We start from the raw sequence: 25,433 nt of genomic DNA, 5'->3' as shown, positions 1-25,433 counted from the left end.
TGTCTGCCTGGGCTAGTTCTCTCCTGAACAGCTTCAAAGCAGCTGCCAAAACCCAACCTGAGGAAGAGAAAAGGTGTGTTAACGCTGCAAGGCAGTGCTGGGGAGAGCCAGGAACAGCCACTGCTTCCCTGTCCTGCAGCCAGCAGTGCTGCCTCGTGATCCAGCACAGCTCAGCACCAAAGCAGAGGGAGGGAGGAAAAATAGCCCCGTGATTAAAGGCAGTGCTGAGACACTCTAACCCACACCCTGTAACACATTGATAACAGCACCAGCTGGACACAGCCATGCTCCCAGGGAAGGGACAGGTTGGGTGGACAGCTTGGCTGTCCTTTGGAGCAGAGCCAGGGAAACAGAGCCACAGAGAAATGAGGCTGGCTGGCAGGAGAGATTTTACAGGTGGAGTAAGGAGCACTCTGGAAGTACTTCAGGCATAAGTAAGTATGAGAGGAGTGGCTGTTATAGGGAGCAGTTGTATGTCAGAGTTAGTGCACCACGTGCCTTCAGCCTCTCCACTGAGACATTTTCACATGATCCCATGTCTGCCCCCAGAGGTATTAGCTGCTCCCTTTCATTTGCCACTTGTGGCTGAACTGACTGCAGGTAACAACAATAAAGAAAACACTGAGCTTCTTCATGCAGGCAAAAAAAAAAAAAAAAAGAGATTTATTTTAAAAGGTAGGAGAAACAGAACAAGTAGTATGGTCCTTTATATTGTCCAACCTGGACTTGCAGAGATTTCAGCCAGGATGAATGAGAGGGCTTCACCAATGATTCCCTGACTTTAGATCTGGTTAAGGACTGTGGAGGAGTGTGCCAGCACACTGATGCAAGAGCAGTGAATCCCCTTTACAAGAAAGATCTTCTTGACCTTGTCTCAGCTTCTGTTCAAGTGCTCCTGCACTCAACAAAAAGGACACTTCAATTTTGCTCCTTACTGCCAAAACCGCACTTCCCTTGGTTCCCAGAGCAGCAGATACACAGGGCCAAGAGAATACTGAAAGAGAAAGAGATAGGTAATCAGATATTTGTGACAGAACAGGTTGTTGGGAGATACCCAGTTTGTGACTATTCACAGTGCTAGGTGAGGAGTCTCCAGGAATACAGAAGTACTGACACACAGCCTGTCAGGCACTCTGGGTCTATGCAGAGTGTGACTGTTCCCATCCTCTCCCCTCTCCCAGGATCAGACTGGTACAAATACTGCAGGCACAGTACTGCTCAGTGCTGAGGAAAGTGAACTTCTGCATCAGCCCTGTCTGAAAGCACAGGGCCAGCTGAGTGCAGCAAAGAAAAGTTAAAAAAAAAAAAAATGGAAAAAGGCTGCTGTATCTCTGGACGTGTTCACTATTAGGCAAGGCCCAACAGCACTGGGACAGGTCTGAGCCACTTGGACCTGGAAGACAGTCAAGAAACACAACTCCCTGGAGGATACAAAAGGATTACATTTAGGTATCCCAGTACAACAAGCCTGCAGTTATCTATGCAGATCCCCATGTTCTGTCTTTCTTCTGTCTGACCTCTGACACAGAGAGCATCTCCTGGGTACATCAATGAGTGGGACACAGAGAAATTAAGCAATTAAGCCAAACACTTCAGGATTTTTTCAGTTATTGAAGAGTTCCTGTCTTTCTCAACTATGAAGAGAAAGACAAGACAGGCCCCAGCTAAAAAGCTTTGCTCCAGCATGACTTCCAGCATGGGAGCAGAACCACACAGGAAACTTGGCAATCTTGGTGTGTGTTTGGAAGCACTGCAGTGGGTCAGTAGCCAAAAGCATGGTTTTCTGATCCCTCTCCACACTCAGCTGACACATACCAAGATTCTTCCAGAGCTTCCAGAGTATACTACAGCACCACTACAGCTCCCACCTGCCTTCAGCAGCTGAGTAGATCAGGAGAGCTGCACATCCACCAGATACTTCAGATAAGGCAGTCAGTCAAAAGGCCTCTTCTGGCCCATGCCAGACCCTTGTCACCCACCCACTGTATCACAATCTCAGTCACTAGCTGTGTTTCCATTGCTGAGACTTTGTTGAAAATCCTCTTTACAGCAACAAAGTTGCTGCCTTTTCCCGTTTTGAGCTTTGCCTTCAGCTCACTATCTCTCTTCAGCCCGCTGCCTCTGCCACCCCAGGCAGGGCTCCCCACCACCACTGCCTCTCCACCCCAGGAAGCCATTGTAGCTGACTACTGTGGCATGCATTCTGGTAGCCCTCCTCCTTCCAGCCCCAGCCCTCCAACAAACTGTGAGCTCCCTCCAGCAGCCTGGCCATTGTACTGCAAGCACTCTATGCATCACAGCTGCTGGGAACTGAAACTTCGGCAGATTTTTCCCTGGTCTCTGTGTAGTCCTGGGACGGAAGCTGGCTGCTACTCTCTGTTCTTCCTGCTCTATTTCTTGTGGCCAAGAGATCCTACAGGTGGAACATGAAGGGAAGAGTTCCTTTTCTCTTCCACATCCCAGGAAACAGCAATTGCTGTTTTCCCTTCCGTACACCACCTCCTCTTACCGTGTCACCCAGGCTGTACATCCTCAGTGAAGCGAGCTCCTCTCTTTAGACATGTTCATGGGAGTGGAAGTGAACTGTGGTGAGAAGCAGAGAAACAGCATTGGCAGGGGAGCACAGGCTGGCAAGGAATATTCCAAGGAATACAGTCTTGATCCCAAGACCACCAAATAAAACCTTTGACCCAGGAACACTGGTGTCTCCTGCATCTGGGCAGGGAAATTCCATGAGTCCCAGAGGGGCTGTGGCTTAGCAGAGGATATGCCCCAGCTCACCTGCTGGATTTCCTGCATTGCCAGGCGTATGGAAGAGCGGAGGCGAGGGAAGGCTCGTTGGCTGCCCTCTCCAGAGTCAGGCTTTGTTCTACTCTTGTCTTGGGTCTGCTGGTTTTGGAAATTCTTGGTCCTCCTGAACCACTGCAGAGCAGGTGTGCTGCTGGAAGGCATGGAGGGGCAGGACTGCTTCTCTGGAAGGGTCTCTCCCTTGTCTGCTGATGAATTCAGTGTGAGACTCTCCAGATTTTTGTAATTCAAGCTCTCACTATTTTTCTGGAGAAAGGAGGGGTGGATTCAGCAGTGGTTTGCAGATCCTTCACACACACTGAACAGCACAATGAAGACGAATACCCAGCTGTATCCACTGCTGACATTCAGGAGACAGTGGGCTGTCATCATCTGCCAGTGCCTCTCCCCCATCTCAGGACTCCCCAGCTAGCAGTGTTTCCCAGTGCATGCAGAAGCAGCCAGGCTGCTTGGCCAAAATGGAACACCCCTCAACAGGAACACATAAGAGATGCTGCTGCAGTGTCTCTAACCACCCACTCAAGGCACAGTCCATGCCCAATCCTCTTTTCCCACTGAAGACCCTCAATATTCACCTGCCCACAGGGGACAGTCAGTATTTCCATGAAGGGCTGGATGCCCATGCTCTGGTGATACCGCACCAGCTCGGTGAGCGAGGTGTGAGCCCGGTCCTCCCCCAGGATGACGTAGCGTGCATTGGGCTGCACCTGGATCATGTAGTGTCTGCAGTGCCCTTTGCCCCTGGGGAGAGAGGGATGGACAGAAAGAGTCAGGACATGGGGCCCAGAGTGTGAGAACCTGGTTCCTGCTTCCTGTACCCGTGGTCTCCAGAAGCCATTTGTGATCAGGACCCTCAGTGACAAGTACCACACAGAGGCTGGAGACGTGCACTAACAGGTGCTCATAGGTGCTGCAATCTCCTTCCAGCCTGGTTTGCCCTCTCAGCCACAGAGTACACCTAAGCAGGACCTCTACCCTTGGAGCCACAGCACCCCACCCACAAACAGGTCTATTTTTTCACTAAGAGACAGATTCTGCAGTATCCCATCTGCTACTACAAACTCTCTGAGGTACCCACTACAGGAGAGGCTGAACATGATTTTCACTGGACTCCTCCGCAGGAGTAAGCTCCTCCAGAGCAGGTAATCTCCTCCAGTCAAGCCGTTTTATAGAATCACAGAATTCAAGAATTTTATGACTCTAGAATTCCTGGATCACAGAAATTCATGCAGTGCTCAATTTCACAGAATCACTTAGGATAGAAAAGCCTTTAAGATTCTCAAGTTCAACCCTTAACACAGCACTACCAAGTCCACCACTAAACCATGTCCCCAAGTGCCACATCTACAAATTTTTTAAATACCTCCAGGGATGGCGACTCTACCAGTGCCCTGGGCAGCCTGTTCCTGTGCTTGACATCTCTTTCTGTGAAGACATTCCTCCTGACATTCAGCCTGAACCTACTCTGTCACAGCTGGAGTTGTGTTTTCTTGTCCTGTCGCCGGCTGCCTGGAAGAAAAGGCTGACCCCCACCTAGCTACAGGCTCCTACCAGGAGCTGTGGAGAGCAGTAATGTCTCCCCTGAGCCTCCTCTGCTCATTACTTACCGGTATGTCAAGATGTAGCCTGGTCGGCTCTGGCTGATCCGAACAAGGAAGCAACCCAAAGGCTTGTCAATCAGCAAGTTTTCAGCTTCCCTGGAATCAGGAAAGAGTTTTTCAGCAGAGAGCCAGCAGCTGCCTTGCCACACTGCTGGGATTCGCATCCTATCTCATGTGCTAGCCCAGTAGTGTCCCAGGAGCCCAGCATCTGCCCCATATGCTCCTGGCTACAGGCCTCCTGACTCAGGCTTGGTGGTGCAGGAGGCACTAACAGGTTGAGGAAGCACCACACTCTCAGCCAAAGCCTCTCCAAGCAGGGCTGCTCCAAACCTGCTCCAGCAGTCTGATTGTGCAATAGCAACATCTGTCTTCCAGCACCAAGCATATCACAAAGCATCACTGAGATGAGGAACCTGTGCATGTGTGTACTTCCTATGGTCAGGGATGAAGAAGTCAGGATGCTGTGGGGTACTGGGTAAGCCCAGCACCTTGGAAAAACACCAGCTTGGATTACACCACTCTGGCTTTCTAAACTTCCTGCTGGAAGGAGGTTGTCCCCTTCTCTGCCCAACAGACAAAGCTCTGCTTTGTGCTTGTCATGTGCCTTGCTCCAGGCTAAAAGTGACTGCAAATCACCAGTGCAATTTGTGGTTGCTCTGACTGTTCCATTTCATGAAGCTGAGCTTACACTGCTGTGTGAAAATTTAAGTCTCTGCTTAAGCACCAGTGTCTTTGGGAAGAATCTGCCACTTCCTTCATTGTGCAGTGCTCATGGCTAGTCTGTACTTGAATTTAGACTGTTTTGTCTTCTAAACACTAATTCCTCTCCTACATTCTTTCATCTGTGGACCAAAGCATTATTACAGGTTAGGGCCTCAATAACTATCTTAAAAAAATTAAAAAGAAATGCAACTACCAGGGAGCTGTGAGCTACTGTAGTGTCCTTTACCAAGCTAATGTGCTGTGTAATGTCTCTGAGTTCACACTGACAGCCTGAAAAAATCCAAGAACATACATCTAATAAGACTGAAGGAGAACTGCAGTTTCAACAGAAAAAAACAGTTGGAGCAAGATGATGAGGGTGTTCAAATGGCAGCAACATTGACAAAGAAATCCCACCAATTACAGGATATTGGCAGTTAACAAGTGTGGAGCACCAATCTTCACACAGGTGAGACAATACTGCCATCCTGCTCCTGTCTGATCTGGCACTTCTCTGATTATGCCACTGCCTGACTCAGAAAGTAGTGCTTTACTCAGCCAAGAGAGTGAAGTGTGAGGCAGACCTGGTAGGAAAACTTCAAGCATTTAAACAAAGTCTTGCAAACAACTCCATAAGAAAGAAGGGCTTAGTGGATGCCTCTCCCAGACTAAGCAGAAGCAAATGCCACCTATGCTGCACCCTCCTTAGATGGACAAAGGTACTAACAAAAACCCTTCCTTTTCCTGTATCAAAGGGCTTTGGTGGAATTTTGCCATTGAGTACCAACTAAAGCCCCTCTTAATACTTTTTAAAATAAAAGTAAACTGAATTCTATATTTTCCTGCTGTAAATCGGGGTCTTCTCCTGAACTATACTGAAATATGAAAAAGTCATAATGTATCAACCCGAAAGTTCATCTTCATGTCTCTGCAAATGGTCCAGAGCAGGGAAAGTGCATGTGTATATTTCCTCTCTGATTACTTTACAAGCCTCCCATCCCTACACAGGATCTGTATTTAGGGACACAGTGGACTTATGTACTGTGAGTTTCCATTGTCTTTTCATGAACCTACATAAAGTTTCAGCATTTACAACCTCTGACAGGGACTCCCAAGCTTTCCCCTAAGATTTGACGCTCACAGATTAAAAGGGAAAAGTTATGTTGGTCACTCCCGTTCCCATTCCACTTCCTTCCTGGCCAATCCAACCTACACAGTCCCAAGGACACACTGCTGTCTCCCTATGGTCACTGTATTCAGAGTACTCACCTCCGACTGATCATCCCATGCAGCCAGCTTGGAAAGGCCCCATCATCCTGCATGATCTTCTGGGCCTGTGTCTCTGTGAACCAGCGCAGAGTTGCTCCTCTCTTGAGTTTCCTCACTTTTGCTTCTTTCCCAGTCTGTTCCTCAGTACCCAGAACAGGAGGAGGCACAGAAGGGTTCAAGAAGTTATCAAAAGGAGTGTACTGAAAGCAAGGAGAGAGGGAAAGTCAGCACAAGAGCAAAGTCATAGGCAGGGGACATTTGAAAAGACCACCTCAGCAAGTGACCCCATTCCTGAGTCCCTTAAGAGAAGATCAGTCACCAACTACTAGAAGCTGCTTTCAGTTCCTCAAAGGTCCTGACCATGCTTTTTATCTAACCACAGTAGGACAGGACTCACACATCTCATAACAAGAATGACAACATTCTCTTAGGACTGCATGCAGGAGAACATGTGCATGCAGAAGGTGGCTGGAGCAGGGAACCAGCACACCTGGCTAAGGGCCCCCCAGCAGAGCCAGTATTGTTACCTCTGTTAGTTTGCTGCGTGGCCGTGGTACTGGTGGCTGTTGTGACTGATCAGAAGGGCGAGGACTAGACTGAGGGTGCCTCTTTCGTGGCATAGGGACTGGAAGCGAGTTTCTTTCTGCAACAAGAAGAAATACGTAGGTGAACTCTAGCATCAAGATCCATGAGATCTATTCTGCACAGGCCTAGGACTGGGATAGGCTCTGCTGCATGGATTATGTGGTAAAACCAGGTAAAAAAGCCTGGCCCTCTTTCCAGCACAGCCAGGCAAATGACTTTTATTGTGCTGCTTCTACTCCCCACAGACAATGCCACACTTCCAAAGAGCAGAAACATCATCAGCTCCCTGCCCACCACACTGATGGAATTCCCATCCCAGAGCAGGCCATCATGACCTGGAGCTTACAGCACTTCAAGGTGATCACCACACCAGTAGACACACAGTGGGTCAGTGCGAGTGGGAACAACTCACCCTGGACCTCTGCTGCCAGTGCGAGCTGCCGGATTCTTTCTCTCTCTGCCTTCTCCTGTAGCCGCTGTGCTTGAGCTCTCAGCTCAGCCAACAGTTTTAGGAAACTCTTCTTGCATCTGAATCCCCTAAAAACTGTTCAAAAAAAAGCCAAAGTTAGAAAAAAAAATGCTGTTCATGCCTTTGTAATTCTCTCAGAGAAGAGAATGTTCTCTTGGAGAAGAACACTGGGTGATAGTCCTTCATCCAGTACAAAGCCCTCAACACCTGAATCACGTTAAAAAAGAGCAATGGAAACTATTGTGAGCAGGCAGCCAAAACCCTGTGAGAACTATCTTCTACTCTCAAAGCTGCCAGATCACAGATTTATAGAAACCAAATTACATATCTAAGCTCTCATCTCTAATGCCAGGGTACTGAATACCTAAAAAGAAATCTTCACAGAAGGACCTGTTAACCATCTATCTCTCTGTCCTTCTAGACACCATGAAGGAGACAGGATTTCCTTGATGCCAGCCCACAGGAAAACCTTTCCCATTGCAGGGCTCACCCAGGAGCATTACAGACATAGTGTGATCCCACCTACTCTACCAGTTATTAAAACACATGAAATGAAAGCTGCACCTCTCATTTCCCAGTACCCACACATGTTCCCCATAGATGACAACAGTGCACAGCTTGTGACTGTCTGATGTTTGTTACACTGTATGGTGCACAGTTGGAAGTTGCTCAGATGCTCCAGCAGTGCAACAACCCATACAGAAGAGAAGTGCAATAGAGGGGAGCTCAGCAGGGTGACAGCATCCTCCTCCTCCTCCTGGCTGCACAGGAGGTGCAAAGGGAAGTACCAATCTGCCCACAGCCACTCTGAAGAGACAGGCTGCTAGAGCAGATGCTATGTGGAAAGGTAAGAAAAAAACCAAACCAGACCAAAATTTTACCCCCTTTTGCCTGTCTCTGAAAGCAGCAATGAGATCTGCTTCACTCATTTCCCTCTCCCCAGTTCAACATAACTCACAAACAGTCCTTACTCCAGAGGACAGTGAGCCAGACCTCAGGACACAGCCAAATCATGTGCATGCCCTGCTCAGCCCAGCTCTCCAGTACACCTTTTTCCTTTCCAAGGCTGATTCTGAGGGCTCTCCCTGATTCAGGATGAGCACTGGGAATATGGGCATTTGCAATAAGCACTTTGACTTTGACCTTGATACAGAGATGGCACCTGCCCTACCCTTCTGTCCTCTGCAGAGGTGGAGAAGGGACTGCAAAAAAGGTTTTCCTTCCCCTGGTCCAAGATCAGCTCCTGTTGCAGTGCTCACCTTTCTGTATGATAACTGCTGCTCTTTCCAGTCGCTCCAGATACTTTGCCAGCTGTTCCTGATGCCAATATTTAAAGAAAAGTCGAGACTTTCTGTGAAGTTGGAGAAGAAAGATGCAGTGAGAAACACTGTCTAAGCTTTTATCCATCATCCTTTGAAGAGCCCATTCCTACAACCACAGAATCCTCCCTGAAGAGAACCAGGTGACAGCTTACACGGGTAAAATCTTAGGCTTCCCATTCCCAACAGCAGTGATCCACACCTACCCACAAATCCAGCCTTTCAGCTCTGTACTTTGCAGTATCTCCAAGCAGCTGAAAGAGATGAAAAAAAGGGAAATAAACAATTTTCCACCCAAAGTGAACAACAATTTTTTTTAGTTGCATGAAGGGGCATAATGTGCCTCAGCAATTCCCAACAGTCAGTAAACTGGCTGTCAGTCTGTAATGCACTTTGAGGTACAGCTAGGATCACATTTGGAAGAACATCCACAGAGGGGTTCCCAGAGGTAAATTTACTTCAACTCCCTGGGAGGCAATTCTGTGGAGCCTATTTTATTCTTGGAAGTGTTTTTCCTCATTCTGTTTCCAAACCCTTTGGACACAAGTTGCAAGGTCAGCACAGCACGACTTCTGGGAGAAAGTCTGTTTTCCAATTCCAGTTTCATTTTGCAGACTCCAGTGATAAAATTTGGGTCACTCGGAAAGATTCCCTGACACTTGGAACTGAAAGCAGCTCTAGTTGCAACACACAGACAGCTTCCTCTCTCTCCTGCTAATCCAGGCTGTGAAATTATAGTGGCACTTTTTGCTAATATCTCACACAGGAAAGCAGAAGTGCTTTTCCTTCTAGCTCAGCCAACTTCCACAGTGCCACAATCCATATCCACAGGATTTTCTTTTTGAAATGCATCCCATGATTTTTTGTGTCTTCAAACACACCACATCGCCTGTTTACTATAATCTGTCCCCCATCTATGAGATTCTCTTGTGACCTCAGTCAGGTTTGAAATTCTTACTGTTCAAAAGCATCAGGAAGTTCAAGGAAGCACTGTGAGGGCAGGAGGAGCTTACTGCCAGGAAAGAATTGTTCCAGAAGATCATTCAAACCCTTTTCTTAAATGACTAAAAAAAACCCCCTCAGCTGACTTCTTTATATGATGCATTTTCACTATCAATCACAGTTGACATTGGCAGGAAGGAGAGGCTGGGAAAGTGGAGAAGAGGAGGTGGGGGAACTGCTGCCCTAGATGTAGGAAGGAAAAGGCTGGCAGAGTAAAATCCTGTTCCTTTGCAGAGCTGGAAGGATGTTTATGTGTCTAACAGTCGGGTTCTAAAAGTGCTGATAGTATATTTTGCCTGTACAGAGACAAAATTCTTGGTTTAGAAACATCTTCTCTAGCCTGGGAGACATTCAGTCAGGCTGCTTGTTCAGCATTGTCTGTATCTTCTTCTCCCATGTGGCCATCAGGAAAAAGCCTGGAGAGGGCCCTGACAGAAGTACTTGAGTGCCTGCCATGCTGAGTTCAGTGGACACCCTTGACCACTATTGTCACTCCCAAATTAAATACATGGGCCAGTTTTCATTTCACAGTACAACACTTTACAGCAAGTGAATTTAATTGCTACATAACAGCTCAAGAAAGATTTAATTCATCATGGTACCAAATGCTCTTTAAACATTAAATGTCCTTGTCTGAAATCTGTGTTCCCCATCACCACAAAATCCCATCCTCTTTCTTCTGTCCCTTTTACACCGTTTCCTATGCTACTGAAAGTAAAAGTCTATGAAAAACAAACCAGACTGCACACAACAAAGTTAGTGTTCCTACCTTTCCTTTGTGAGGGGAGCACCAGGTTTAACTAGAAGAATTCCATATCTGTGGAAAACAAACCAGTACAAACACATAAAAGCCACATCCTTGATGGGCTGAGCTGATCCCTATCACCCTGACAGCAAACAACAACAAATCACTATCTTTCCCACTCAGTCTCCCACAGCAAATCACCCCATGACCTCAGACCACATGTCTTTGAAGAGTCTTTGAAGAGACTCTTTCACTTATTGCCCATATCTGGTTATCAGGGTAATTTCCCAAATAATATCTAACAAGAAATATTCAGAGGTTTTAAAAGACCTTTCAGCAAATTCCTCAAAGGAGGGTCTCCAGGAGAAACCATCTCTTCGGATACGGATTGTCTCCAGCAGTCCGTTGTACCGGAGCTGAAGCAGCACCACAAAGAGGATCAGAGAAACAAAGAGAAAAGGTCATTATGACATTGGTTTGCTCCTTTGCAGGCAGAAATGACTTCATTCAGCCCTAACCTTCTCCAGTTCAAAATTAAAAAGTTTTTTTCTGACAATGTTTCCTTGGTTAAGAATTTAATTTACCTTATCCTGTAACTCTGATGATTAACCACTCAGAGTTAGAAGTTGGAAACCATAAAAACCAATGACTGAAATAACTTCACCTTCCAGCCATGAGTACTGCTTTGCTTCTGTCCCTTAGAGGATTGCTTCATATTTCCAAATCTGGACACAGAAGTACTCTGAGGCATGGATGAACTTCCTCTTAATCCTATCCTTTCTTATATATATTAAAGAGGATGCTGAACTTTCTGAACTCTTCCAATCATTTTCAGTATTCTTTAAGGCATCTATACCTCAGACCTGACAGAATATCCAACTACAATCATATCAGAGCATTTCAGATCCTATCAAAGCAATCCCATCTTGGTTTCTATTCAGAGTTGCCCTGGCTGATGAGTGAGAACAGTCTCCTCTGGGAAGCAATTTTTCCAGAGTACTGTCTGTACCAGTCCCATCCAAGGGGAGATGCAAAGACGAATCCTAGCTCCTGTCAAACAGATCTCATTGCATTCATGAAAAAGAAATGAGAGAGATCTAAGATTGCAAAATCTGGACCTAGGAGTCTGTGTCACAAAAACAACCAAGTACTCAGAATCTTTACATATATATAAAGAATGTGGTCACTCTTTCTCTTGCAAAGGGAGACTTAACTGAGTCACCTTTCAGAGCCTTTTGGTGGAATCTGCCCTTCCACTGAGATGTGGCAGAAGTCTCTGTAAAGGACACTGCTTTTGCTCACCTGCAGCAGCACCACCTGGTTGTCCAGCACACCTGGCTCCTTCTGGCTGTTGGGCTTTATGCAGCGCACAAAGTGTGGGTTGGCAGAATACATCCTCTCCATGAGCACCATCAGGGAATGCTGGCAAGGGCAGAGGAAGATCAACAGTCCATCAAGCCAAAGCACTGCCAGATGTGCAATATCCTGCAGCAAGAACTGTTTTCTCACCCTGCAGCAATTTCCTGGGCTCTGGCAACAACTGGGCCCATTCCACCATGATCAGCCCTGCTTGGCAATCAGGAAAACCCCTGTCTACATAATGTCTGCTTTAACCATGCTTAGCACTCTGGAAGCAGTGCAGTGGTAATTTTATCACTGCTTTCATCTCACAGGGCACCTCAGGGCAGCAGTACCGTACCCGGAACTGAGCTCCAGCAGACTGTTTCCGTGTGCTGTTGAACTTGTCATCTGCTCCTGGTATGACCTGAAACCAGATCAAAACAAAGAATCAGCCCTGGAAAGAAGTGCTTGATTGACAGCCAAGGAGCACTGCTGGAAGGCAGATGGCAAAAAATGAGGGAGAATGGATGTAATGGGAGGGAAGACAAGCTAAACATATAAATGGGAGAAGCAAGCACAAAACATGGTAAAAAACAAAGGAGAAACTGTTATAAGCTGATTGCTGTCTGCTCTTATTTTAAACCAACTTCTGCCTGCCCTTTTTCAGACAGTTTCTGAAATAATAATTATGAGGTAATATTTATCAATTGTGATGTGGACCTGAAGTGCAATACCTTGGCTTTCACATGAGGCATCAGCGTCCCTGTCCTGGAGATCGTGGCTGGAAGAACACAGACAATTAGTTGATTTCGTACCTTTGCAATCTACTAGGACTAAAAATTCAAACCTCACTTCCTGCACAAACCTCCTTACAAATACTGAATCACAGGGTGTTAGGTTCCACCATGTGGAAGTACTGTATGAAGCATATAATGCAGGCATTACTGATTTCTGCCACTGAGAAGACATGACAATCAGGTTATTAAATAAACCTCAATGACTTTCAATAAAATTATCATCAATGGGCATCTAACAGTGCAGAAAAAATGGCACAGGCAACAAATGGGGACCTCACCTACAGCACTCAGATTATTTAAAGTCAGCTTATAACTAATTCAGTGACAGGATGAGAAAATCAGGGAAGTTTAATTTACTAAATGATCTAGTAAGAGTCTTGTGTACCCTTGATGCGATGGCTTCATGTGAATCATAAAATCAAAGAATGAGGCTAGCAGTGTCCTCTGGAGGTCATCTGGACCAAACCCTTTGTTCAGCACCTAAAGCCATTGCCCAGACTGGACAACCAACCTGAGAACAGGTTATATCTGATGTTTATGAACTTTGAAAGAGTTGGGACTAGGCTAAGTAGCTTCAGTAACAGTGCAAAAATGGTAATGAAGAAAGATAGTCCTAAGCAGTAGCTGAAAAACACAGTGGAGAAGAGAAATTAAATTCATCAGTTTCTTGTAAATCCCAGAAAGTGGCATGGACTGAATGGGAACAAAAAAATTACAGAATTTCTATACCAGAAGCACTGTGTTCAGCCAGCCAATTTCCAAGGAAGTATCCACCTGGCCTTTCTCTAAATTTTTAATTTAATTAGAAGCCTTGGAGAATCTGAAGGCTTATTGATAACTGGAAAAGGGGAGCATAGTGGTAGGAGAAAAATAATGCATGGCCTGAGAGTTTTTTTAACAAGCTATGAAGCTCCATTTTTAGCATCTATGATCTTGACCAGCTTCATTTCTAGACAAGAAATTTCTACACAAGAGAGTGTGTAGAAAAGACCAGTGCAGACAGTCCTGCACTGGCCTTGGTGACGATGGGAAAGCATCTGAGCGGCAGCTAATTCTCTGGAAGGGGATACAACCTGCTTTGCTTTCCAAAGCAGAGAATAAACATGTTGCTCTGACAGCTCTGTAGATGCCAGCAGCACCACTCCAGGCTGCAGCATTCCCAGAGTCGCCCTGGCACTGCCAGTTGTGAAACACATGAGCCTCATGCCCACACTTAACTCTTGCCAAGGTGGGGCCTGGCTCATGATGGATGTGCAGAGGGACTTGCCTGTGAACAGCACACTGAGTAAGGGGGTTACACTGTTGATGAAGAGCCCATGGATGTTGGCTGGCACGGTGTCTCTGTTCTTCTCTAGAAAGCCCCTGGCAGCATATTGTACCTGGGGAAAGGGCAGCAGGTCACTAAGGACAGCAGTGCTCACAGGCTGGCTGTAAAAGCCCCTTCCACAGCCTGCCGGGGGCTGACTGCATGTTAAACTGACTCTACTCTGGCTTGCACATGAATTCTTTAAACACACATGCACCCCATTCAGATGCCAGCCCTGAGGAACACAACCATGCACATGCTAGAGGCATCAGAACCACGGGAGTGCAGCATAACACCGAGATGTCCACCTTTAATATGTTAAAAGTTAATTTTTGTAATAATGAATGCCACAAATAATAATTTAGTCAACAATGCTGAGATTAGATTATTAAACTGCAAGTTACAATGACCTGAATCGTCATAGCTGCTCCTGTTCCAAGAATTATCTCCAATCAATTCAACTTAATGTGGACCAATGCTTTCAATACTGGTGGCAGTAAAGTTACATGCAATAATACTAAATCTTAAGCTACTTAGATACCAGTGAATGTGTCAATTACTGCCTCCACTTTCAAAACATTAATTACCCTGCTGTTTACACAGTGTTCCCAGGCGTTTGCAAAAAAATAGTCACTGCTATTGTAACCCAATAGGGAGAGAAAAAGCCTTTAGCCTGTCCTTTGGTGCTGCACAGTGGACATAGTAATTTATAAAGTACTATTTTAGGACTAGAGTCCTAATAGAATGGTGATTAGAAGAATAGCAGATTCTTCTAATGCCCTACACTTCTGAGAGGTAGCCCCACTTTCCTGAGGGGTCTTCTCTTCCTGTACCTTTTTAATAAATCCCAGGGAATTCTAGTAGGGCAATCCATTGGAACACATCATTTCTGTTAGTGTCATCCTCAGACCACACATGCCTTAACATCAGAGCCTTATTTATCAGGCAACACTCCCACCCCCTCCAACATAAACATTCAGCAGTCTTCCTGCAAACAGTACATACTTTCCCAGCATAGTGAATAATGCTGAAGCCCAAAACATGGCCTCGGGCTGGCTGGAAGTGTAAATTCCCCTTAAAGCTGCTTTTTAGTTTATCCACAAATGTCTTATCAGTTGCCTGCAAGAGAGCAGATTTCATAAGCTGCAACAAAGGCCTGATGAGGACACACAGATTCAAAACAAAGTGTTGGAAGTATCCTTGGGTGTGTAATAGTCTTCTGCTGTACCTTCTCTCTGACTCTTCTCAGGGATGCCAATGCCACTAGACTGCCTCTGATCTGGACGTCTTGTCTCATAAGTCACACATGGGAACATCTCTGTTCATCCTGCACTCCAACCCAAGAGCTTTCTTTGTAGCCCAGATATTCATTGATATATTAGCCCCCAGACTATTTTCTCTGCCTCCTCTCTCATGCATACCTGAGGGAATGCACTCTGCTCATCCAGAAGAGACAGCAGCCCAAGTGGCTTGGCCAGGAGCAGATTCTGCAGGAAAGAAGATGCATGGCACATATGTAAAGCAGTGCAGGACATCCCCTCTCACCCTCACTGGCCTTTGCAGAGGTTCCTCCCAGGTGCATCTCCTCCACATGGTAGGAAGAGCAAGACTTTTCTCTTGGCTGGATGGAGCAATTATATTTTGTCAGTCCTCTCACTCACCAGAATAGGTTCATTATTGTTGAATGTGATGGTCTCCCAAGGCAGCTCTTCTTCCTTATAGGCAGCCTGCTCCAGCTGGAAAATGTGCTGAAATAAAGAAAAAAGAGGTTGAAGCACCCAGCAGACTTGGCTAGACAAACCCTGGACATCTTCCTTCCTGCCCTGAACAAGAGCATGGGGGTGTGGCACTCTCAGCCACAGCATGAGAGGTCCAAGATATAGCTGCTGTTCTCCATGGTTCTCTGTAACCCTGGCACTCACTGGTAGTGGTGCATAAAGCAGAAAACTTGTCAGAGTGTAAGTGTCCCTGCTATTACGACTTTGATTAATGCTTGATCCTTCTATCTCTTCCTTTCCTGTCCCAGTGGCTCCTCTACCCCAGCAGGAAAGGTTGCTGCTCTCTATCTTTCTTCACTATTCACTATTTCTGTCCTTCCAGGCAATAGATATGCTTTTCCCCAAGCTCTCCTGCATGTGCCAGGTAGAGCAGTGTTCTGCTTTCTCTGCAGCACAAGGTGAGGTCACCCCCATCAGACTTACATGGTTGAAGAAATGCTGCAGCTGCTCATTGGCCAAGTTTATGCAAAGCTGTTCAAAACGATTCACTGCAAAGTTTTCAAACCCAAAAATATCCAAGATGCCTAAAAAAGGGGAAGAAGAGCACATCATGGAGCCTGCAGGCCATCCCTGCAGATTACTATGTACACTAACACACAATTGAATCTCTTATCACACAGCTCTTGTGGCACAGGGAAAATGCATCCAAGAGAGACACCAGTGGCAGCTCTTCCACAGCTTGGAGAGTTAGTTAAGAGAAGACCCACTCCAGCTTCTCTGCTGAGCCGGAGTGCCCCAGAACTACAGCCTCACAGTTGCTTCAGATCAACTGACTGCTCAGAGCTGAACAAAACCCTACAAGGCTTCACACTGCTGACTCTTATCTCCAGCAGGATCACTGTTTTGATAATGCATCCCAGCAGGCAAGCTCTGTGAAATCTCATGCTGTGCCTTGTCCTTCATCGTGGCTGAGAGATGCACATTTGAGAACAGAGCAGGAGCAAAGCAGGCAGAACTCACCTATCTCCCTCAGCTCCACCTCAGGATCCACGTTCTCAGCCAGCAGCTCATTTATCTTGCAAACAATCCAGCCAAACACTCGACCATAGGCCACCTTTGCAATGGAGTCCCGAGCATCTGCACAGAGGGAACAACAGCAACTCACCGCCGTGCTTCACAGGAGAGTGGGGGACACCGCACACAAGCTGGCTCAATGCATCCACCTCTAGCAACAATGTCTATATGAAGCCACTTTAAAGACCAGATAAACGTTGGATTGTCCCCATCCTTTGCAAGTGGGAGCTGTAAAAATAGCTCTTTAATTTAAAAATCTTCACAATCTTTCTACAAGATCAGCCATGCCATACCAGGGCATTTTTGAGTCATGCCACCTTTTAGAATATCCAGAGATTTGCTTTCCCTTCTGAAGATACACTAAGTATGGATCCCCTCACTGCTATAACAAGGGAGAAGCTCCAAATTTTACTTGGAAAACTGGAGAGTTCTCTTCCTCCTAGCCCATAGTTGCTAAATGTTTAAATGCTGTAGGCAAGAAAAGCACACAATTGATGGAAAGCTTGCTGACATTTTAAGAAGGAGACCAAATTAACATGACTTATTAGAGACGTATATTTTATTGTCTAGAGAAATTTGTAAAACAGAACTAGCTAATCTCATTTAATTTTCTTCTTTCATTTATTTGAAGCAATAACCTCTCTTTTTAATTATCTTTTAAAGTACTATAATTTAAATGACCCTTTTGGTACAGATTATTTTAGATTATTTTCTTGTTTTATGGAAAGGGAAAATAACACCTTGTGCTTGCTATTTTACTCTTTTCACTCCATTCCTGACACTGTGACATCGTTGTGCTCATGGTTGTTTCTCCATCTATTACCTAGAGCTCTGCACACTGCCAGCACTCTGCAACAGGAGCCTTCCCCTCTTTTGCACAAATACCCAGAGTTTCTTTCTGGGCTGGACTGAGGCAGAAAGCAAAGATAATTCCTTGGTTTCTCATTTAATCTCTGCAGTCTCCTAGAGACCAAACAAAAGCAGCATTCATGGCTCTCCATGTCAGTAAGCGACTAAACAGAAAAACACTGACATACTTCTCTCTGTGTGAAAGGAATGAAGGGGCACAGAAGGACATCTTTGTTCCAAATAAGCTGCACATGTGTGGGGATACCATTCCATCAAAGCCCAGTCTTTCTAGCCAGCACGTCTGCAGTTCATTGTGTTTCCTACCTTCTGCCTGTTGCTGGGTGTGAAAACGCTGGATCTGCTCGCCTCGGGTCACTGACGTTGTACAAATCAGGCATTTTAACAGCTCGTCTTCCTGGACTCCAAACTGACCCTGGGAAACAGGAAAGAGATGAGGACAGTCAGTTGTACACTCTTGCTCTGTTTCTGGGGATTGTGTCTGTCCGTGTGTAATGGGGTCATGATTCAGGCTCAGGCCTTTGAGCCCCACTGTAAGGCAAGTGCTACAGCTGGCACCAGAGTCAGATATGGGCTCTGATCCGCTCCACCCCTGCAGCAACCAGCCTCACACACCCGCTCTCAATCACTTTTTGTTTTGATCTTCCAGTGCTGCCACCTTTCACCTTCTTTGGGAGCCACGCCAGTCCCTCCTGAGCAGTTTAATGACTTATTGAACAGCACCACACGGAGGTGATTGTGCAGGTGCTGAAGCATCTGAGCTTCAGAGTCAGAGGAACCCACATGAGAAGCAGGAAACAAAGCAAACCTCAGACACATGGAACCCCCTAAGTGATTTAACAGGAATTCCCCTCCTGTGGGCAAGAAATGAGGAGCAGGCTTTCAGAAATAAGAAGCTGGCTGCTGAACAGACGTAGGTGGTTGTTTCAGGTATGGTGTAGGAGTGAAACAAGCAAAGAGATGGGAGTGAAACCAAAGAGCAAGGGTGCTGGATTTCAAACAGGTCAAAATGAAAAGAAATAGAAAACAGAGAAGTATGTTACTTTTTCCTGTCCTGTGCTGTTAATAAAGCAGGATAACTTCTTCATCCCATATAGCAAAAATGGAATGGTCCTGGGAAATATATACTTCTTAATCTGTGATAACTTAATGCAAAATAATAGAAAGCTTGATTCAAGATAACCAATTAAAAATGACAGCACTTAGGGGGGTATCCTTGGACAAAATTCAATGAAAACACAGAATAAATGTACTGATATTGCACACCCGAATTTCTCCAAAGCATCATCAAACTCATTAACATAAAACATTTAGCTTTAAAAAGCTTGTGCTTTATGAGGTCAGCAAGGTATATGCTGACTGTGCGAGACACTGGTTCTAGACACACAAGAAACAGAAGCTGAAACACATCTCTCTGGGTATGACTAGCAGTGAACACAAATGCTGACATGGTGTCAAACTGTACATTTCAAAAAAAAAAAAAACCCTTGTTCTTTAGAAACCTTCATATTCTGAGAAACATCCTCTGGCAGAAACAGCTCCTGCAGTCACACAGCCAGTGGGGAAGAACATAATACCCATAAGGTTTCATCAACATTTCTTCTGACTCACCGCTGCAGCCTTCAGCCATCCCTGGGAGGCTTCACTGACCTTCACAGACCCATTGCTCTCCTCAGGCTCAAAGGTCACATTGCCCAGAGACAACACACCAGCCAAGATAGCCTGCATGTCCACTTGCTCCTAAAACACAAAAGAAAGGTGACTGAAAAGTCTACAAGCACGTAGACATGTACAAGACAGACAACCCAGAAGTTGGAGAGGTTAAGGGAAGAGGCACAGGCAACCTGTGGGAAAAAGCTCTCCACAAAGTCTGGCAGACTCAGGTGGTCTGAAAGCAAAATGGAAAATCTAGAGAAAGAAATAGGTCTGAGCTTCAAGAGAGGAGCCAGAAAGAAACCCTGTTCCTGCAGGAAGCACAGATGGAAATTAAACAGCCCCAGGACTAACCTGTTCTTGGAAGCCCACCATGTCAAGGGCATTGCAAACCTCTTGGTATTTGTGCTTCCAGCGTTCAGTGACTTCCTGTGTACCAAACTGTCCACTTATGTACCTGAGAAAGTGCATATCCCATAAAAACTGTCACACAATTGGCATCGTAACTCAAGTCGTCCCCGATGGGAACAAAGCAGATCACCAGAAGGGGAAAGAAACTTTTCCAAGGTAGTGCAGCAGAGACCCCTGACCTCCTGGCTTCCATGATGCTCTGTATCTCTTCATGTAGCTCCACCCACCCACAGATAAAACCCCAGGGCAGAGGAAAAGACTCCATTATGCTCTTTTCCCCTTCGCCACCCATCACAAAGACTGCCTTTGACGCACCTGTAGAGTGAAGGATCCAATAACCCATACATCTCCTTCTGCTCTGAAGACAGTCCAGCAAACATGTAGTAGAAGATGTGGAAATTCCTCTCCCCAGTATCTTGTTGTACCACCCGTGACTTCTCTAACAGGTACTCACTCAGCTTTGCACCTTGCACTGCACACAAAAAGGTGACAGGGTGAGGAACTACACTCTGGGGGACATGAAGCTGCCTGGGCTGTCCCACATCTCTTCTTTGGTGACAGGAGCACAGAATTATCTAAATTAACTTTTTTGTATGCAAGGCCCTCTAGGCTGCCCAGTACACTGGAAATGGGCTTCTCCATGCTTCCTGTGGTCTTAGAGATTTCTGATCACCTCTGTTAGCAGAAACAAAGGCTTCTGGCATCACAGAGTATTACTAACACTTACCCTGCACTCTCACCCCTATATCCTTGCTGTACTCCCACTCTGTCCAAATCCAGGCCTGATCCCACCCAGGTCCTATCCAACAGTGGTTGCTGTGAGATTGCACACCCTTCCCACTGTTCAGTATGACAGGGAGGCACATGCCAAATTTTTACCCTCCACAGGTTTTGGCTACTCAGGCCACTCCCTCCAGTTCCTAACAATTCCCCAGGCTAGTAATTGCCCTTGGCTTTACCTGTATTTTTCTGGAAATGCAGCTGTATGTATTTTCCAAAGCGGCTGCTGTTGTCATTCATCACTGTCTGGGCATTGCCAAAAGCTTCAAGCAATGGATTCACCTAAAACAAGTGAAGAAGAGAACAACCATTCTTCAGATTAAGCAATCCAATTTAACTTACTTGGAAAAAAATATCTTTAGCATTTGCTACTCAGAGTTCAGCTGGAAAAGGAACCATTTCATGAATATGGATGAGCACCTACTTTATCTCTACCTGGATAGAGAAATTCAAAGAGGCAAATATCACAAAGACTAAGCAGCATGAGATTAACGATGATCAGTACAATTGAACTGATGGGATCTCAGTAAGATCATTGAGACATTTGTTAGAAGATAAGGTTGGTACAACCTATTTCCACACAGTATCTGCTATCGCTAGATAATTTGAATGCTATAGAACAGTAATAAACAAAGTCACCAAGGCACTCAGTTAATATGACAGCTTAGCTACTGAAATTTGTACGACAGTATATTATAAAGAAATTACAGAACAATCAGACCAACTTGCTAAGCTGGATGCAAAGGTAGCAAAATGAGAGTTTTCCTGTATTTGAGTAAAGAATGTCTGTCAACTGCATGAACAATGCCTCAGAGTAGATGCTGGGCAGCCTGATGAGCACAGCTTTAAGGTATTATGGTAATCCCTCAAAGGACTTGTCACTGTTGAGGCAGGGACAGGAATAAAATGACTCCATCGTCAGAAGGCAAAGAATGAACGTTTATTTGAAAGTACATCTCTCTTTTATAGAGAACATTGTGAAGACTAATTTCATTTGTCTTAAAGTAAAAACATTTCACACCATTGGTGCACTCTGAATAGCACATGGCGGTAGAGTATATCTATAAACAATATGAACAGAAAGAGAGATAATAAATAGTGTGCATTCCTCTTGGACTTTTTCCCAGGCTTAGCCTGGTAGAAATCTCTCTCCTTTTCTCTCTGACTGAACTATCTATATGGACTAACTTAGTCCTTGGATATATCTACAGGAACCAAATAAGCTGCATATTATTTCTTCATTATCATCTCTAGGCTTTCCAAGGGCAGCTTATCTGGGCTGAAGTGAGTTATTTCCAGTGAAGGAACCTGCAAGTTAGCTCTAGGCACTCTGCTGAGCAAACACAGCTCTCCTGGCTGTGGAACCTGCTCAGGTCAGAAGCAGCCTGGCAGTGTGGCCCAAGCCAGCTCTAAGCAGAGACAGCAGGTGTACCAATGCCATGTTCCCACAACCCAGCACAGGCATTCACCTTGGATCCACCATGGATGACACCACACTGAAATAATACACTATTCCAGAGCCCAAAGCACAGCATGGGGCATTGGGTTTATAGGTAAGTATATTGGCTGCAGGAGGAGCTAAAGCTGCTTTCTCTGAGGAGATGCCAGACACTTTCCCCATGTCCAACAGAGCATAGACAGCCAAGAGAGCCACACAGACCTGCCACTGGCCAAGGCTGAGCCCACCACTGACAGTGGCAGCGCCTCTGGGATAAAAACTGCTGCACACCCACAGAAGGAAGAGAGGAGTGAGTGTGTGTGAGAGGAACAGCTCTGCAGACACAGGGTCAGTGAAGGAGGAGGGGCAGGAGCTGCTCCAGCTGCCAGAGCAGAGATTCCCCTGCAGCCTGAGGTGCAGCCCATGGTGAGGCAGCTGTGCCCCTGCAGCCCCTGGAGGTCCGGAGGGGGCAGAGATCCACCTGCAGTCCCTGGAGGAGCCCACACCAGAGCAGGTGGATGTGCAGGGGGCTGTGGCCCCATGGGAAGCCCGTGCTGGCAGGACCTGTGGCCTGTGGAGAGGAGCCCGTGCTGAAGCAGGTTTGTTGATAGGACTTGTGACCCTGCAGGGGTCCCACGCTGAAGCACCCTGTTCCTGAAGGACTGTACCCTGTAGACGGGACCAGACTGGAGAATTCTGTTCCTGAAGTACCCCAGGAAAGGTATTGACACTGGAACAGCCTGCTCCTGAAGGAGTGCATCATGTCAAGGCACCCACACTGGAACAGTCTGTCCCTGAAGGACTGTCTCCTGTGGGAAGGACCCCATGCTGGAGGAGTGGAACAACATGAGGAAGAAGACAGTAGCACAGATAAACTGTGATGAACTGACCTCAACATCCATCCTCTATCTGCCTGTGCTGCTGGAGGGAAGAAGGTAGAGAAACTGGGAATCAAGATGAGCCTAGGAAGAAGGAAGGAGTTGGGGAAGGTGTTTCAAGATTTGTTCTCATTTCTCATCATCCTATTCTGACATTAAGTGGCAAGAAATTAAATTAACTTTCCCTAAGATGAGCCTCTTTTGTCTGTGATGGTAGTTGCTGAGTGATCTCACAGTCCTTATCTCAACTGATAAGTTTTTGTTATGTTTTTCTACCCCTGTCCACTTAAGGAGGGGGACTGACAGAGTGGCTTGGTTGAAGTTAACCTACCACAGAGAAAGACCGCTGTTTCTACAGGAAATCTGAGAAGAAAGACTTTAAAATGAAGTAGTCCAAGAACTCATTCTTGTTAATCTACCACATGGAAGGTTTAAAGTATGATTTGTTTAAAAAAACCTCACAACTCCCTGGGGGGAAATTCAAGTGGAAATATTTCAGACCAAAGAGTCAAATATGTTTCAAAATGAGCTAGCAAAGATATATGAAAAGAGCAAGGATGGCAGCTAGCCAGCTAACAGGTATGTGCCTGACAGTATAAGTAGCCAAGGATGGGTTACTAAAGGGTGTGTGAATTCTTCATCTCTCTGTACCATTAAATCAAGGTCTCATTTTTCTAACGAAAGTCCTTGTTCTACCTCAAACAGGAAATTATTTAGAAAAATGTCACCAATCTCTTGTAAAAGAGAACATGATAAATTATTGCAATAGTTTTTTCTAATTTAAGAATCTTCTCCAGCAAACAGAATTACTCACCTACTAACCCTTCCAATTTGTGGCCAGATATCTCACCATTCTTATCTACTATTTTCTTATGTGTGGCTCCCTGATTTCCAGTGGTGATTCACCAGCAGGCTTCCTAAGCCTAATGCAAGTTGTCTTGCAGCTGTGTTGCTTCTGCACCTTCAAGCACCATCCTGCAATGACCTACCTGAAGTATCTGCGGCTCCAGCTGTGAATTGCCTTTGCATAGGTTCATTATGTGCTGCAACAACAACTTTGTACTCTCTGTTTTCCCAGCACCACTCTCTCCACTGCCAAGAAAAAGCAACAGAAATTCCATCAACCACGTAAGTATAGTTGTTCTGCCCTTTATGGCTCAAGTGCTTCATCACTTGAGAGTGCTTTGCAAGAGTTTCACATTTTTTTCAGCAAAATCACCTGTGTGAGTAAAAACTCACATGCCACAGCTTTACACATGAACCATGCAGTTCTGGTCCTTCATCAGGGAAGTTTTTCCCCTCTGCAAGAGAATACAGACATATCCCATGCTGTCACTTCTGGATGGGATGTATCAGACAGACCATTTGCTCTGCTTCAAAAGCCATCTGGTACATCAACTCCCTTGTATATGCTGAAGCCAACAACCTCCTCTTTCTCCAGAGAGATTTGCCCTATCTACATCACATCCACACCTGGATACTGATCATGAGATGCTGTGGCAGTCTCAGATCTCAGGTGTTTCACACATCCATATGCCAGACAGCTGGGAATGCAGGTGCAGAGCTGCCCACACTCCCACAGTGCTGTCACAATCCATGGCACCTCCACCTCCAAGTCAAACAACCAGCTCTTTGAAAATGCAATTTCCCCTGTCCTGGGAGAGGGAATGTACAATCAGTGAGACAACACGTCCTTAAATGACAACATGACACCAGCTGAGAATTTCAGTATGTGCATGGAAAAAAAAAAAAAATGCAGGAAATGCTGGAGGTATACTTGAGGGCAGGTCCTCATTTCCTTTGAGCCGACCTTTGAGCGTGTGGTGTGGCTTTACTGCTTTGTAGCTGCCAGTGGCTCTGTGCTTGGTATCAAGTATGTGTCATAGGTGGCTAAAAGCCTCAAGTACTACAGCAGGTCCCTGTTCTTAAGCACAGGTCAGAACAGCACCATCCAAATACATACAAACAAAATAGGACCATTTTGCCAGTTGAGAACATGCCATCCAGTGCACCCGTTCAGTATGACAGGTTTATTTTTATTTTTCAGTAACTTTCCTCCTCCACCAAAAAAAAAAAAAAACAATAAAAACCAATATCCAACAGCACTTCTATGGTTCAAGCTTGACCTTAGACCCTCCAACAAACACAAGACCTTGATAACGCCCTGCAAGCACAGCAGGTGTGTAACTGCCCCCAGCTCTGAAGAAATGCTAAATCATCTTCAGGTGACCCAAGTGCTGCAGCACATGCAGGCTATGACTAATGTCCTCTGGGACTGGGAAGGCAAGAGGAGCCAGTAGAATTTGTGGCTGAAGTCAATTTGGTAGCAATGAACACTTATGATCTGGCAGCAGCTGCTTCATCCAACATCACCTCTGAAGAATGCGATCCAGACCTCCCAGACTCAGTTGGAGACACCAAAGAGACCACCAGGGACAGCAGATCCTGGTGTGTCCCTGTGCTGTTGTGGTGAACTGTGGTCTAACAGAAGTGACCTCATCTTCCCTGTTCACCCCAACTGTGCTCATGTAGGAAAACCTGTTAATTAGTGTTTCACCACCCATAGAGAGGAAAATCACAAACTTCTTGTGACAGTAACACACAGACCAGGTAAAAGGACAGGAGTCTATCAAATTCATCTCTGAACTGCTGGCAGAAAACAACCAGACC

The 25,433-nt window shown here is 45.8% G+C and overlaps 1 protein-coding gene across 7 annotated transcripts in view; it reads right to left on the bottom strand.

Moving 5' to 3' along the window:
* Positions 1 to 647: 647 nt before the first annotated feature.
* Positions 648 to 25,433, bottom strand: part of LOC128782152 (unconventional myosin-VIIa-like) — a 26,415-nt gene continuing 1,629 nt past the window's right edge. Inside the window, exons 4-30 of one of the 7 annotated variants that reach the window (XM_053932338.1) lie at positions 23,753 to 23,855; positions 20,627 to 20,729; positions 19,983 to 20,139; positions 19,611 to 19,713; positions 19,215 to 19,343; positions 17,910 to 18,018; positions 16,683 to 16,799; positions 16,146 to 16,246; positions 15,606 to 15,692; positions 15,366 to 15,431; positions 14,950 to 15,063; positions 13,906 to 14,017; positions 12,576 to 12,622; positions 12,200 to 12,265; positions 11,803 to 11,922; positions 10,831 to 10,916; positions 10,525 to 10,572; positions 8,960 to 9,007; positions 8,694 to 8,785; positions 7,378 to 7,509; positions 6,908 to 7,023; positions 6,381 to 6,580; positions 4,416 to 4,505; positions 3,384 to 3,549; positions 2,782 to 3,054; positions 2,510 to 2,583; positions 648 to 2,413 (exon numbers count right to left, since the gene is read on the bottom strand). In XM_053932338.1, the coding sequence (XP_053788313.1) occupies positions 2,533 to 2,583; positions 2,782 to 3,054; positions 3,384 to 3,549; positions 4,416 to 4,505; positions 6,381 to 6,580; positions 6,908 to 7,023; positions 7,378 to 7,509; positions 8,694 to 8,785; positions 8,960 to 9,007; positions 10,525 to 10,572; positions 10,831 to 10,916; positions 11,803 to 11,922; positions 12,200 to 12,265; positions 12,576 to 12,622; positions 13,906 to 14,017; positions 14,950 to 15,063; positions 15,366 to 15,431; positions 15,606 to 15,692; positions 16,146 to 16,246; positions 16,683 to 16,799; positions 17,910 to 18,018; positions 19,215 to 19,343; positions 19,611 to 19,713; positions 19,983 to 20,139; positions 20,627 to 20,729; positions 23,753 to 23,855 (2,836 nt within the window). In that variant the 3' untranslated portion in view covers positions 648 to 2,413; positions 2,510 to 2,532. Of the gene's footprint in view, positions 2,414 to 2,509; positions 2,584 to 2,781; positions 3,055 to 3,383; positions 3,550 to 4,171; positions 4,342 to 4,415; positions 4,506 to 6,380; positions 6,581 to 6,907; positions 7,024 to 7,377; positions 7,510 to 8,693; positions 8,786 to 8,959; positions 9,008 to 10,524; positions 10,573 to 10,830; positions 10,917 to 11,802; positions 11,923 to 12,199; positions 12,266 to 12,575; positions 12,623 to 13,905; positions 14,018 to 14,949; positions 15,064 to 15,365; positions 15,432 to 15,605; positions 15,693 to 16,145; positions 16,247 to 16,682; positions 16,800 to 17,909; positions 18,019 to 19,214; positions 19,344 to 19,610; positions 19,714 to 19,982; positions 20,140 to 20,626; positions 20,730 to 23,752; positions 23,856 to 25,433 lie in introns of those variants that run through there. The other 6 variants (XM_053932340.1, XM_053932341.1, XR_008428671.1 and 3 more) reach the window with 6 other exon arrangements.

The sequence above is a fragment of the Vidua chalybeata genome, chromosome Z (assembly GCF_026979565.1).
Source record: "Vidua chalybeata isolate OUT-0048 chromosome Z, bVidCha1 merged haplotype, whole genome shotgun sequence".
Classification (NCBI taxonomy): domain Eukaryota; kingdom Metazoa; phylum Chordata; class Aves; order Passeriformes; family Viduidae; genus Vidua; species Vidua chalybeata.
This window is presented reverse-complemented; position numbering and strand designations above follow the sequence as displayed.